At 42.8% G+C, this 12,166-nt stretch overlaps 1 protein-coding gene across 2 annotated transcripts in view; it reads left to right on the top strand.

Annotated features, from left to right (window-relative positions):
• LMO3 (LIM domain only 3) overlaps positions 1–12,166 on the top strand; it is a 94,322-nt gene that overhangs the window by 14,116 nt on the left and 68,040 nt on the right. For both annotated transcript variants that reach the window (XM_083365333.1, XM_083365332.1), the window contains exon 2: positions 5,368–5,581. In XM_083365333.1, coding sequence (XP_083221459.1) covers positions 5,376–5,581 — 206 coding nt within the window. In that variant the 5' untranslated portion in view covers positions 5,368–5,375. The remainder of the gene's footprint in view (positions 1–5,367; positions 5,582–12,166) is intronic.

The following is a 12,166-nucleotide window of genomic DNA, read 5'->3' as shown; positions in this document are numbered from 1 at the left end:
TACTACTTATAGGGCCAGGTAGAGGAATTTGCATTGCATCTGCTGGATAAAGTTGCTGGGATTTATTCTCAATTGGACACTGGCATTGTCACACGTCCAGAGGAGGTATTTGGTTGTCTGGGAACAGTTTGAGCCTGTTGGACCTAAGGAAGTGAACAGAATCCTCAGGACTATGGATTTACTGCTCTTCAGATCCATGACCCTCCTGGCTTATGCAGGGGTGTCAAACTCAATTTCATTGAGGGCCGCATCAGCATTGCGGTTGCCCTAAGGGGGCCGGGTGGGTATGGCCAGAGTGGGCATGGCCTACTGGGTGGGTGTGGCTAGAATGCGTATGGCCTACTTGGTGGGTGTGGCCAGCTCTACATCGTTTGCATCAAGGGTGCCTATGGGGGCCTGGGCAGGAGTGGGACAGGGGATCTGAGGGTCTCTGGAAGAAGGGGGCCGTTCCCTCACTGTTTCCAGGATGGCTTCGTGGGCCACATGAAACCACTTTTGCGTGCCGGATCCGGCCCCCGGGCCTTGTGTTTGACATGTCTGGGCTTATGGAACCAGCCCAGGGCGTGCTGTGTTAATGGGTACTAGCAGTGGTTAATTCTTCTCTGAGGGAGTTATTCCTTTACTTCTTAAAGAGGACTTGAGTTGCCCCCTGAAGAAGCCATTGCTGAATCCTGCCGTACTGGATAATTTTCATCCAGCTTCTCACCTCCCTTTCTTGGTGAAGGTGGCAGAGGAAGTGTTTGCGTGGCAGGTTCAGAGGTTCATGGAAGAAGTGGATTACTAGATCTTTTTTAGTCGATGTCTTTTCTGTCAGGTACCGGCAGAAACGACATTGGTTGCCTGACCTCTGGTGTGGTGGCATGGGGGAGTAGTGTACTCATCCTTGCCCTACGTGACCTCTTGGTATCAGCCTTTGATACCATCAATCCTAGTGTTCCTCTGAACTTGTCTCAGAGAAAAGGGAGGGTGGCACAATGTTGCATTGGTTCACTTTCTTGCTTAGGGATCAATTCCAGCCATTGTTGATTGGAGTGGGTAGAGGTCCCTCCCTCAGAACCTACAACGGGATGTCCCAATTTGGTGCTTTCTTCTGTCCTTTTTAATATCTACAGGAAGCTGCTGGATTAATAGAATAGAATAGAATAGAATAGAATAGAATAGAATAGAATAGAATAGAATAGAATAGAATAGAATAGAATAGAATAGAATAGAGCTGGAAGGGACCTTGGAGGTCTTCTAGTCCAGCCCCTTGCTCAAGCAGGAGAACCTATACCATTTCAGACATGTGACTATCCAGTCTCTTCTTAAAAACCTCCAGTGATGGAGCACCAACCATTTCTGAAGGCAAGCTGTTCCACTGATTAATTGTCCTCACTGTTAGGAAGTTTCTCCTTAATTCCAGGTTGCTTCTCTGTTTGGTGAGTTCATCCATCACCACGCAGATGATACTTAATTATATACCTCCATCCCTGGCAATTTTAAGAGATGCTGTGAATGTCGTATCCTGTCGTCTGAGGGTTATAATCTCTGGATGGGAAATAGTAGGCTCCAGAAATGGAAAGACTGAGCCACTTTGCATTGTGGAGCCTTCTGGCTGCAAGACTTTGTCCTCTTTGGTGCTGGATGGGGTTGCAGTACCTCAGGCTTGATGCATAATCTGAAAGTCCTCCTAAAGTCATGATTCCAGCTTGATGAGCAACTGGCAGCCATGGCTAAGAGGATGTTTGCTCAGCTTTTCTTTTGCACCAGTTGTGCCCATTCCTGGGTTGGCAAGCCTTACTCATAGTCACTGATGCCCTGATGACCTCCAGATTGAACAACTGAGATGCACTCCCTCTGGAGCTCCCCTTGAAGAGTATTCAGAAGCTTCAGCTAATATGAAAAGCAGTGGTACAGGTAGTTACACTACGTGCACTCCAAGTATATGTTATACCTCTGTTCCATGAGTTGCATCGGTTGCTAGTTTGCTTCTGGGTCCAATTCAGGGTGCTGGTTTTAACCTTTAAAGCCCTTCACGGCAAGGGATTGGTTATCTGAGGAACTACCTGTCCCCAATTACATCAGTCTTTTCTATTAGATCTGGCAGAGAAAGTGTCCTTGAGGTCTGCTAGGGACTTATATTTGGTGGGCCTAAGGAGATCTTATGGAATATTCTCCCCCCCCCCCAAAAAAAAAATTTGACTGATATCCCTAAATTTTCTTAAGACTTGGCTATGTCTTCAGGCCTGGGGCTCCCGAGCAACCAGAAACGTGCTTAGATGGCTCCACTGATGAGTGTGCCATTTTATTTTTCTCGGTGTTTGTATGTCTAATTGTTATGATATTTCTTAATATGGATTTTATATTTTTGCTTTTGTTGTTTTGATCAGAATTATTGTTCGTCATGCAGAATTGCCTCCAATGAGATGGGCAGCTATATAAATTTGATTAATAAAAAAATAAAATCTGTTTCATGTTTACATGCTCGTTGCTGATTTTGTTTAAATTATGTGTGTCCCAAGTGTGCCCGATTCAACCTAAGGAAAACAACAAATCCTAGTTAGAGCAAATTACTTATAGCTTCTAGTTGGCTAATAACCAAATATACATCTGTATTCCTAAAATTGGGTTGGATAAAATTGGAGAAATATCTGTGGAGATTCTCAGTCATCCAGGTCATAGTTACCTCAAAGGTGCTTTTTCAAAAGGCAACTGGACTGTGTTTTCCTTGAGGAAGAAGAATTTTCGCTTCTCATCCAAGAAGCTTTATCAGTTCTGGCAGGATGGAAGGATTAGTTCTGACAACAGAAAAAACAGTCCAGTTGCAGTTTGAAAAAGCACCTTTGAGATAAAATGGCAGAGGTTTTCAGTGTCCAATGGGAGACCAACATATTGGATGTCAAGTGTTCGTGGTGAACTGCTTTAAACATTTAGCTCACATGCGTAGTGGAGATAATATATGACACTCTTATTTTATCTGTTGTATCTATTTTTCCCTTTTCTCTGGGAGTTTGAGGTAAAATGCTTTCATTTTATCCTTGTGAGGTAGAGTGCGCTGAAGGATAGTGTTCCCCTGGCCTAAAGCAATCCCCTAAAGCAGGGGTAGACAACCCTGGCTCTTTTATGACTAGTGGACTTCAACTCCCAGAATTCCTGAGCCAGCCATGTTGGCTCAGGAATTCTGGGAGTTGAAGTCCACCAGTCATAAAAGAGCCAAGCCTCTTTTACCCCTGCCCTAAAGTGAAAGATGAAATGAAATTAAACTGTGGAATCATCTTTCTGTTTTGTGTTTCTAATTTCAGTATGGTGATATTTATTCAGGTACTTCTCGAATTAACAACCATTCATTTAGTGACTGTTTGAAGTTAAAGTGGCGCTGAAAAAAAGATTGTTGCAGCACCCCACCCATGGTCATTTGATCAAAATTCAGGCGCTTGGCAACTGGCATGTGTTTATGACGGTTGCACTGTCCCAGGGTCACCTTCCCAGACATCTTCCCATAAGCAAAGTCAATGAGGGAAGTTATAGTTGCCTAATGACCGATTGGTTCATTTAACAACTACAGTGATTCACTTAACAACTGTGGCAAAAAAAGTCATAAAATGGGGCAAAACTCATTTAATAACTGCCTTGCTGAGCAAAGGAAACTTTGGGTTTGTAGGTCAAGGTTATTAAAGGTTATTGACATTCTGTTATTTAGATGTATTGAAAATAGAGAAGAGGGGAAAAAAACTTATCAATTATAATTTAGGATAATATTAAAAACATGAAAATTATTTGGCTTTTTCGTTCGGAGTTGAATATAACATTGGGGGGAAAAAACACTGACTCCTATCAAAGTGTTTGTTGAACAATAGAGGTTTTGGTCTTCAGCTAATTATTTAATATTAAAATATTTTAAAATGTTACAATAATATGAAAACTATTATATAGAGAGAGATAATGTAAATCAGGCATGTCAAACTCGTGACGTCATAGGACGTTTTCCCCCATCGCTAGCAATGGGGTGGGCATTGTTTCGGCATGACGCATCCGGCCCACGGGCTGCCAGTTTGACATGCCTGATGTAAATAAAAGGAAAAAATAGATGAATGGAACAAAGTTAACAGAAAAACTAAAATACCAAAAGTAGAAAAAGAGAAAAATGGAAATGGAAAAAGGAAGGGTTCTCACTTCACTCTTTTTTGTACATCTATTCATTTGCAATATTTATAGACATTTGGGTCCTCTTAGAAATCAAACTGTATGTGGTTATATCTGTCCAGCTGCGTGATGTGTTGCATGTATAATCATGACTGTCATATTGACTTGCGCAAATATTTTAATGTTCATCTAATTTAAATAAAATTTACTCTCATGGAAAAGTAAAATCGGAGAGTACAGTATCGTTTAGGGTTGCTATTAAAATTTGCTTAGATGAACTTTAGCTACAAGACCAAACAGGAACATATAAAAAACTATGCATAGTATAGTGGATAGAGAAGAGTCTTTTATCCTGTAGTAGGAGAATGGCAGGGTCACCCAGTGAAAATTTATGGATAATACCTTCAGGAAGGACAATAGGAAGCTTTTTATCATAGAACACAAAATTAACTGGGGAGATTTATTGACACAAGAGATGGCAGTGGTCATCAACTTGGATGACACTAAACCAGGATTAGACAAATCCATGTTTATGAAGGAAGATGTGTCACAACTGAAATATGGAACTTTGCTACAGGTAGTCCTTATGACCACAATTGAGCCCCCATGTTTTTGGTGCTAAGCAAGTCAGCGGTTAAGTGAGTTTTGCCCCATTTTATGACTTTTCCTGCCACGGTTGTTAAGTGAACCGTTGGAAGTTGTTAAATTAGTAACATAGATGCTAAGTGAATCTGGCTTCCCCGTTAACTTTGCTTGTCAGAAGCAAAAAGGGGATCACATGACCCAGAGACACTGCAGCTGTCATAAATATGAATCGGTTGCCAAGTGTCTAAATTTTGATCATGTGACCATGCAACGGTCATAAGTGTGAAAAACAGTCATTAAGTCACTTTTTTCACTGCCGTTGCAGCTTCAAATGGTCATTAAATGAATAGTTGTAAATTGAGGACTACGTATGATTAGGAAATGCTAGGAAACAACAGTGGGAAGGAGATTGTTGTTCTCGGGTGTTTTGGTGGACTTCTCTATGGCCACCCTGGAAGGAGAGGGTGCTAGATCTGTCTTTGGTCTAAGAATCTTAAGCTCTTCTGCCACTGAAGATGATTAGCAATAAAATGGGAAGAGAAGTACTCGGGAGAAACGTTGAGGAACATCAAAGGAAGACCATGAGAATTCCTCTGTAGGGCATGGATCCATGCTGAATATCCCAAATAAATTCTTCTTTCTTCATTCTTCTGTTTTTAGGTATACAAATGCTCTCTGTCCAGCCAGACACCAAACCGAAAGGTTGTGCTGGCTGCAACCGTAAGATCAAGGACAGGTATCTCCTCAAGGCCCTGGACAAATACTGGCATGAGGACTGCCTGAAGTGTGCCTGCTGTGACTGCCGTTTGGGGGAAGTGGGCTCTACTTTGTACACCAAAGCCAACCTTATCCTGTGCCGCCGAGATTACCTAAGGTAGGACCAACATTCTTTAGCACACCCACTGCTTTTCATCCCTGTTTGATACCCTTCCCTTGCACTGCGAGGCCGTGTAGCCCAAATGAAGCAGGCCATTTTTGACTGTTGCTACGGATACCTTGCCACATGGATGCACCATGGCAAGCATACAAATGTGGCTTCAAGCAGGGCCACAGCGCATAGTCTATAAACTGATTTGAGTCCATGCCTTCATACATATATTCCACTCAATGGGTGACTTTTCAGACATACTAGAGTACCTTTGTGCTGATATGAGTCTGTTTTGCCATGTCTTCATTAACACCAGTTGTGGTAGACTATGTTCGTAGGCAACTTTATTCAGCATGGTTGCTTAAACCTCTGTCAAATTCCTCTTTTTTCCTTGCCTCTAGACCAGGGGTAGGCAACCTTGGCTCTTTTATAATTCGTGGACTTCAACTCCCAGCACAGCTGGCTCAGGAATTCTGGGAGTTGAAGTCCACGAATTATAAAAGAGCCAAGGTTGCCTACCCCTGCTCTAGACCAATAGTTACTACATGATAAAACTATTCCCAGTGCAGACCAAGGGTGCAGGTGATGGGTTGGTAGGTAAAATAATCAGGAAAAAAAATTCCTTTCCTAATTTGCTACAGATCTGTCCTTTGGAGTACACTGCTATCAATATATTCTTGATTCGGTAAATTAAAAATAATATTTCTTGGACTCAAATCCCACCCCTCCTTCTCCTTTTCCAAGTTTCCTGCAGTGAACATTACTAGAATTTGGGCTATTAAGAGTTCCAGGCAGGACTTGACCTGCTTATTTTATTTTCCTAAATAACTCAAGTGTAGCTATCACCTTTGTTTTAATTGCATAAACACAAGATCGTTTCCTTTGCAGTGGTTGACAGCCAGCATTTCAAATATCAAGGAGAACTGGCAAGCCAAAAAAATACATAGGGCAGGATACATGCTTATTTTCTGAACCTGATGATTATAAGAGTCTTTTCAGTGCTGTGAGGATTCATGGATGAACTGTTTTGCCTTCACCAGAAGACAAAACAATGATAAAATCTCTGAAGCAAGGATTATGACAATTATTGCCAGCAGAGACTTTGCCATTTATCTTTAGAATTTGTCCAACACACCTTGTTGTAGGAGAACACGCTCAAAGACAAGAAAAAGATCCTTAATTTCAGCAATAATTTGAGATGTGGTATCCCTTCCTCTTTGCACATTTTCAAGTTCCAAATGAGGAACAGTTCTTCATTCTTTTCTGTAAGACTCGTGCAACATTTTATACAGGGATGCATAAGTACGTGAGGTTGTATGCAAACATTTCAGATATTGCTGGCTATTACCCAGCCGATCCTACTGAGTGCTGACAGTTAACATCAAAATTATTTTATGCGTCAGTCAGAGATGCTAACACATAATCAGCATGTTTGCTCTCAACATTCAGATGAGAATATTTAAGGGAAACATCAGACCTATTTCAAGAGAACATAGTAAGGGAAGTGAATTTGGTTGACATAATGCTTCGCAGAGAGCTGCCATGGTGGTGGACACAGAAATTCTGCTTTTTTTTTAAAGCAGATTCATGGTGGAGGGAGGGGGAGATGCATATGGGAAGAGTTCTGATGTCTTTCCATAGAACTGAATGGAAAAATGAGAAACCGGAAAGCTGCCAATTTCAAGAAAGAAAGTCCGGCACTTTTCTTACTTCCGTCAGCCACACAAATACATAAGATACCCTGTGGGCACCTTGCTATTGAATAAATATCAGCGTACCGTATTCCATTCATGAGAGTTTCTCCCAATTTCCCCTGTGGAAAAAGTTTCAAGGCAAGTTTCTTTTGTCCAGAACTTTGGTAAAAAGTTTCAAAAGGTCACTTCCTAATTCAGGGGTGTCAAACTCAATTTCATTGAGGGCCGCATCAGCATTGCGGTTGCCCTCAAGGGGCTGGGTGGGTGTGGCCAGGGTGGGCGTGGCCTACTGGGTGGGCATGGCTAGAGTGTGTAAGGCCTACTGGGTGGGCGTGGCCAGCTCTACATCGTTCGCATCAAGGGTGCCTATGGGGGCCTTGGCAGGAGTGGGACAGATCTGAGGGTCTCAGGCAGGAGGAGGGTCTCTGGGCCAGGGCCAAGGCAGTGGGGGCCGTTCCCTCACTGTTTCCAGGATGGCTTCACGGACCGCATGAAACCACTTTGCGGGTCTGATCCGGCCCCCGGGCCTTGTGTTTGACATGTCTGTCCTAATTTGAAGCAGATGCTGATGAGAATGTGTAAATGGGTCTTTTACAAAGAAGTATATTGATCTTTTTTCAGGAGAAATTTTGCTGATCCGTTTATGCTGCTGCTCTGGTTCCTTGCAACTCACATTTGGCCATCTGACACGCTTGAACATAATACCGTTAAGTCCTCGACTTACAACAGTTCATTTAGTGGCTGTTTGAAGTTACAACGGCATTGGAAAAAGTGAGCCATGACCATTTTTCACACTTACGACCTTAGTAGCATCCTCATGATCACATGATCAAAATTCAAACATCTGGCAACTGACTCGATTCATATTTATGAATGGTTGCAGGGTCTCAGGGTCATGTGATCCCTTTTTTCCAATCTTCTGAGAAGCGAAGTCAATGGGGAAACCAGATTCACTTAATGTCAATGATTTACTTAACAACTGTGGCAAGAAAGGTTGTAAAAGAAATTTTGAGCTCCATTGTGGTCATAAGGTAAAGGTAAAGGTTCCCCTGCACATGCGTGCTAGTTGTTTCCAACTCTAGGGGCTGGTGCTTATCTCCGTTTCAAAGCCGAAGAGCCAGCGCTTGTCCGAGGACGTCTCCGTGGTCATGTGGCCGGCATGACTAGACGCCAAAGGCGCACGGAACGCTGTTACCTTCCCACCGTAATGGTCCCTATTTTTCTACTTGCATTTTTACGTGCTTTCGAACTGCTAGGTTGGCAGAAGCTGGGATGAGTAACAGGCGCTCACTCTGTTACGCGGCACTCGGGATTCGACCCGCCAAACTGCCGACCATCTGATCGACAAGCTCAGCGTCCTAACCCACTGAGCCACCGCGTCCCTTCATTGTGGTCATAAGTCAAGGACTACCTATAATTCTTTAAGGAATTACTTTCCATTATTGGAATAAAACAGAAGCTAAGGAGAAAGGGACCTGGTATTCTTACCTACCCTCCCTCCCCAACCTCATTTTCTTTGTTTTAATTTGTTGAGTAAAATGGGATAGGAAGCTTCATTAATCTGGACAAAGTTAAATTAAGAGACTGAAAAATGCTTTTTTTTCCGAACCCAGATTAGGAAGAATGACTAAGATCAACCAATTTCTTCATGACACCTTCGATTATTTCTGGGAAAACCAAGTTGAGCTTTAGAAAATTCACCTGCCAACTCTTGGTAGTGAGCTCGTAAGCAAAGGAGCAAAATCATGGCAACCTGATTGTTCTGTAACCCATGGGAAACATGAATATGAAATGAAATAATTATCTAGGAATTCCACTGGGGGAAGTGACGGTTATTCAGAGTAGACTGCATGCTTTGCATACAAAAATTCCCAGGTTCAAACCCTGGCATTTTCAATGAAGCCTGTGCCTACTAGTTATTTTAGATCTAAAAAAGTTCAAGTCAAAAAAGCATGATTCCTATGATTTCACGGACATGTCCGCCTAGATTTTTGCCAGGCATATGGAAGTAGCTTGCTACTGTCTTTACGTTTTAGTATTTCTTAATGGACTCCCATCCAAGTACTGTCCAGGCCTGGCCCTGCTTAACTTTCAAAGCCAGACAAGGGTCAGACACGTCCTGCAATGGCTCTCATTATCCATAAAGGTCTCACAGTTAATATTTGCCTAAAGATTGCAGTACGGGTAGACCTCAACTTACGATCACAATTGAGCCCAAAGTTGATGTTGCTAAGCGACAATTGGTTAAGTGAACTTTGCCCGATTTTACAACCGTTCTTGCCCTCCTTGTTAACTATATCTGTAATGTAGCGTGGTCTGGACCGTGAGGGAACAGCTGACAATGGAGATTCTGTAACCCAGCTTTATTATGGTTCTGAACAAGACAAGACGGAGCTCTTTCAGATCCCCTTAAATACTCTAGCCGATGCGTTTTTGACCAACCCCTGCATTGGAATATCCTGCCAAATGCTGGCCAGCCAATCTGAGCGTAGGCCGGCGCCACCTGGTGTTGCCGGTGGCCGAGCTGTCAAATTACCTCAACTATGTACACAACAATATCCCTGTGGTTGTTAAGTTAGTAACACAGTTGTGAAGTGAATCTGGCTTCCCCATTGGCTTTGCTTCTCAGAAGGTTGGGGGAAAAAAAGGACGATCCCATGACCCCGGGACAGGGTGACCACCATAAATATGAACCACTTGCCAAGCATTCGAATGTTGATCACATGACCATGGGGATGCTGCAATGGCCATAAGTGTGAACATAGATGCTGCAATGGCTGTAAGTGTGGAAAACGGTCATAAGTCACTTTTTTTCAGGGATGTTGTAACTTTGAACAGCCACTAAACAAATGGTCGTATGTCGAGAACTACATGGGGTCTCCAGTGAGGTCATACACTAGATTAAGCCAGGCAAAAGGCCTCATATTTGGGCTCATTCCCCGCTTTTTCTGATCTAGCTAGGGATCTCCCCCCTCCCCCAGCCTGTTGCTTATGCTTAGACCTGCTATTTATGTTAAACTTCCAGTTGTTGCACTTAAAGTAATTGCAAATAGTCATTTGCCTCATTACATCCTTATGTACTTAGCTCTGCGATGAACCTCCTTTTTTTTAAAAGCTCTCATTTTTAATGCTAATTTTGGAGGCTATTAAATGTGTTCCCTTTTGTAGGCAAATAAGCTTTCCTACTGAGTCCCTGATTTGATAGGGATCTGAAAGATAAATTGCATCTACTGATGATCAGGTTCAGGTTAGGTTGTGGCTTCGAAAGTACCAGTAATCTTCAACTTGCAACCACAATTGGGCCTGGAACTTCTGTTAGTTAAGCGAGCTGGTCATTAAGACAGACATACCCAATTTTATAGCCTGTTGTGCTGTGGTCGTTCAGTGAATCACATGGTTGGTAAGCAAATCCGGCTTGCCCCACTGACTTTACTTGTCAGAGGCTAGCTGGGAAGGGTGCAAACAGTGATCAGGTGACCCCCAGGACACTGCAACCATTATAAATACATGCCAGTTGCCATGTGTTCGAATTTTGATCTTGTGACTGTTGGGACACTGCAGTGGTCATAAGTGTGAGGACCATTTTTTCACTTCTGTGACAATTTCAAATGGTCGCTAAACAAATGGCCACAAGATGGGGACTACCTGTATCTCTTTCATAAGCTTTTAAAGAATCTATTCTTTTATTTTAAGCATCTTGGGATCCTTAAAGAAGTTATTGTAGCTCAGGGGTCCCCAACCCCTGGGCCGTGGACTGACACTGTGCAAACATGCAGAGCCCCATCCATGGGATGCAGGCAGCACACAAAACCACGCCCCCTCCGGTACACGGAAAAACCTCTCTCCGTGGAATCGGTCCCTGGTGCCCAAAAGGTTGGGAGCCGCTCTTGCGGATGATCTTTAAATTGTGTTGCCGTTAACACACAGGCTGGCTATGCTTTGAGAGAGACGGGTTTTCTGCTTCCAAGTCCTATCAGAAGGCAATTCCTTTTACGTTTCTTTTTTTTTTTTTACTTTTTTAACCTATTCTACCCTCTGGTGAGAGGTGGGATCACTGATGACTGTGAAAGAGTCAAATTGGTTCATTTGAAGAAAACAGCATCCCACTGTTGTAATAGTAAGCCGTGGCGCTTTGCATAATGATACTGCACGCAAATGAAAAAGGGGCAGTATTTATGACCTGACACTGTCGTTTTGATAAAAGCAGCAAGAGCTGTGGACACCAATGGCAGGATAGTTTTGTCTCTTCCTCAGTTGTCATTTAGTGACGGCCAAAACCTCTGATATCTCTGTTTCCCCCAAGTGAGCCATTGAAACAATGACAATTTTAGAACATGTTCATACCCTTGTCTGTTTCCCCCGCTCCTTTCTTCCCCTTCCCCTTTTCCTTGTGTGTTGTGCGATTTCAGAGATCAAGGGTGGGGAGTCGTCTCCCCCCATCTTTTTTTTAAATTTTTTTAGAAAAGCTAATATATCTTACTCAAAATATTCAGAATTAGAAAGTTTTTTAAACTTTCTGGAATGGTTGCAATAAAGAAGGAAGACTAATAGCATTCAGCACAACGTGTTTTATCGAATACGCGAATTTGTAAAGTGGGATCTTAAATTTTACAGGTGGGAACTGTGTCTAGTAGAGTATGGGCAGTCCTCAAACTTATGACCACAACGGAACCTGCCCTTCACAGTTGTAAGTTGTAACGGTTGTGAAACGGTTCACCCACGTGACCTGATTCTACAACCTTTTTTGTAGTGGTTCTTAAGCAAAGGCCACAGTCATTAGGTGAATCAGTGGTTCACGATGGACCAGTTTTGCTGAAAACTGTAAAACTGTTATAAAAATAAGTCACATGACCCTGGGTCATCGCACGGGGCCCATACATGCAGGCTAGTTCCATAA

Source organism: Vipera ursinii (genome assembly GCF_947247035.1).
Source record: "Vipera ursinii genome assembly, chromosome: 6".
In the NCBI taxonomy this organism is placed as follows: Eukaryota; Metazoa; Chordata; class Lepidosauria; order Squamata; family Viperidae; genus Vipera; species Vipera ursinii.
The sequence above is the reverse complement of the archived record's forward strand: the minus strand, read 5'-3'. Positions and strand labels throughout refer to the sequence as shown.